We start from the raw sequence: 2,408 nt of genomic DNA on the forward strand, positions 1-2,408 counted from the left end.
ATATATATATATATATATTATATATTGATAGACAGCTGGAGATTTTGAAATGTTACTAAAGCATAAACTGCACAGATTTAGATTTTTCGAAAACTCTTCCAACAGTCAGGCTGATATAAAGTGATCTCAGGGAGCCATTTGGGCAGACTGGAAACATGATGGGATCAGCTGGAACTCTATGTGATTTATTTCCTCCTTTTTCACATCGCAGTTTGGGCAGTGGTCCAACAAAACAATTAGCCACTATGGGAATCCCGGTCCTGCTCTCATACAGACCCCTCCCACCCTCCTCTCTCCTTCTCCAGCTTGCTCGCTCTCTGCAGCTGGACCCAGGAGAGGGACGGCCAAGTTTATTTTCTCCACGGTGGTCCCTTTGAGGTGGCGGCGAGGCCCCTGGCTCAGCACCACTGATGTATTAGGTGAAGGTCCTTGAAGAGATGTCGGTGAGACTCTTTTATTACTAAAGCACTCAATTGTTCATGTGGAAGGAAAGCTGGTACTGTCCTTTTGCAGTGACTAGGTGAAGTAATAAGTGAGATGACGCTCAACTATATCAACACTACTAGTCTCTGAATGTACAGTAGAACAGTAATATTGGCCTTATCAATAATGCAAACAACTGTGAGACAACTTAATATCCTCTAAGTTGAAAAATGTTTTTATGTGTAAAATTGCTTTTTTCCTTCTGTTTCCCAAAAATGTGACCCTGACAGTGTGATAATAAACCTCTCTTTTTTTGTGCTCACCATTCAGGTCATTGGATCATTTATTAGCACATTAAATTTGAACCAGTCACATTTCTCCTGATGATGTCCTAGTCACTTGCACTCCTTTAAGTTGCCAGTAATGCAAATAGATTCTATTGCAGGCTAGTCTAACTTTATGAAAGTCCTTTTTAAAAGATAGTAAGTATGAGGGGCTGGCCTATGCATTTATGCAGAGCATTCTATTAGTGAGGATAAACATGAAGGGATCCCGTGTAAAAAAAAAAGAAGAAGAAAAGAAAAGGTGATTTACAATGTGAACGCTTGTGAAGCAGCAGCCCCCTTTACACAGAAAGGGGGGGGGGGGGGGGGGGCGTTTCAGACCGCATAAATAACTGTCCGCATAATGTAAACACAGCGGTCATAACCCGAGAGAATTAAAACAACGACTGTGGGCGGGATTACAGCAAAGCGTAGGCCTATAGGTTTTGTAAAACCTGTAAAACATGTCTACATGATCTCTGACCCCAGTAATCATCCACACTTGTTCTAATTGGCTGTTTAAAAAAAAAAAAAAAGTTTATCCAACCAACCAGTGATCTCGGGTAGGTGCGTGATAGTTAATGAACCTAATGTTGTCAAGCAAACGTAGGGCTACACAATGACACTCAAATTGGAGTGATATCTCAAAATGAATTGGGTCGTGCTGTTTACATTGAATAACGTCATTTTGGATTTCTTGAAGGGTTTATAGGCTAACTATCTCTGATAGCCTAGGCCTATTGAATTATAGGCCTAAAAATGAACTAACTATATAGGCTCATTAATCCGTATTATTGCACATGTTCGTTACGGTCGTCTTTAGGCTAATTTATCATTGGTATTGGCAGGAAGACAAACTGCAATTTGACATGTTTAAAGTACAAGAGAATTTCTTTTAGAGTCCTAAGTAATCTTTGAAGGCAATTAGTTTGTTTATGTAATGACAACCACGTGCACAGTTAGGCTATCTTCTAGAAACAACAGCCAGTTATCTGCTCTGACGCGTCGGTGTGCTCACGTGCTGCTCTTCTGAAGGAGAGCAGTGATAACAAAGGTGAACAGGTCAAAGCACTGGCCCACACACGGGATCAAAACCGAGTTTCACAAATAATAAACATAGCCTATTGTAGATGTTACACAAATATATTTTATGAAGCCTACACATAATCTGTACAACAATAGACATCATCATAAGGCAACCGCCAAAACCTCCATGAGTAAAAATGTATCTGCAAAGTACAAAAAAAAAAAAAAAAAATTGCAATTTAGGCTATAAAAGAACGCAATTTATCTTTGAACCAGCAAAGACAACATTGACAAAAAGCATTTAAATAAACGTGTATAGGAACGAAAGAGAGAGGAAACTCCCCGTTATTCCCAGTCAAAGTCTGCGAAGATGAGAGTCTTATTCTTTCTTATTTAGAAAACCATTGGTCTATTACAAAATAGAGACGTCAGCGTGGTTTCGTCAGGAAGCTGTTGTTCCACATAACCTTGTTGTGTTCAGCATCTCCTTTAAATCGGTCTCCGGCTTCCCTGCAACCATGAACGGCCAAGTCTGCAAAGAAAAATACATCAGTTAAGAGTTTAAAAAAAAAAAAAAAAGAAATCGAAATTAAATGACTTGACGGACAGATAGATAGGCCTGGTCAGATAGCCTAT

At 39.5% G+C, this 2,408-nt stretch overlaps 1 protein-coding gene across 1 annotated transcript in view; it reads right to left on the bottom strand.

The window, feature by feature from the left end:
• Positions 1 to 1,870: 1,870 nt before the first annotated feature.
• The window catches only part of tcf21 (transcription factor 21), a 1,783-nt gene continuing 1,245 nt past the window's right edge, over positions 1,871 to 2,408 (bottom strand). The window contains exon 2 of the mRNA XM_079356200.1: positions 1,871 to 2,304. Coding sequence (XP_079212326.1) covers positions 2,215 to 2,304 — 90 coding nt within the window. The 3' untranslated portion in view covers positions 1,871 to 2,214. The remainder of the gene's footprint in view (positions 2,305 to 2,408) is intronic.

This window comes from Symphodus melops, assembly GCF_947650265.1.
Source record: "Symphodus melops genome assembly, chromosome: 1".
NCBI classification, from domain to species: Eukaryota; Metazoa; Chordata; class Actinopteri; order Labriformes; family Labridae; genus Symphodus; species Symphodus melops.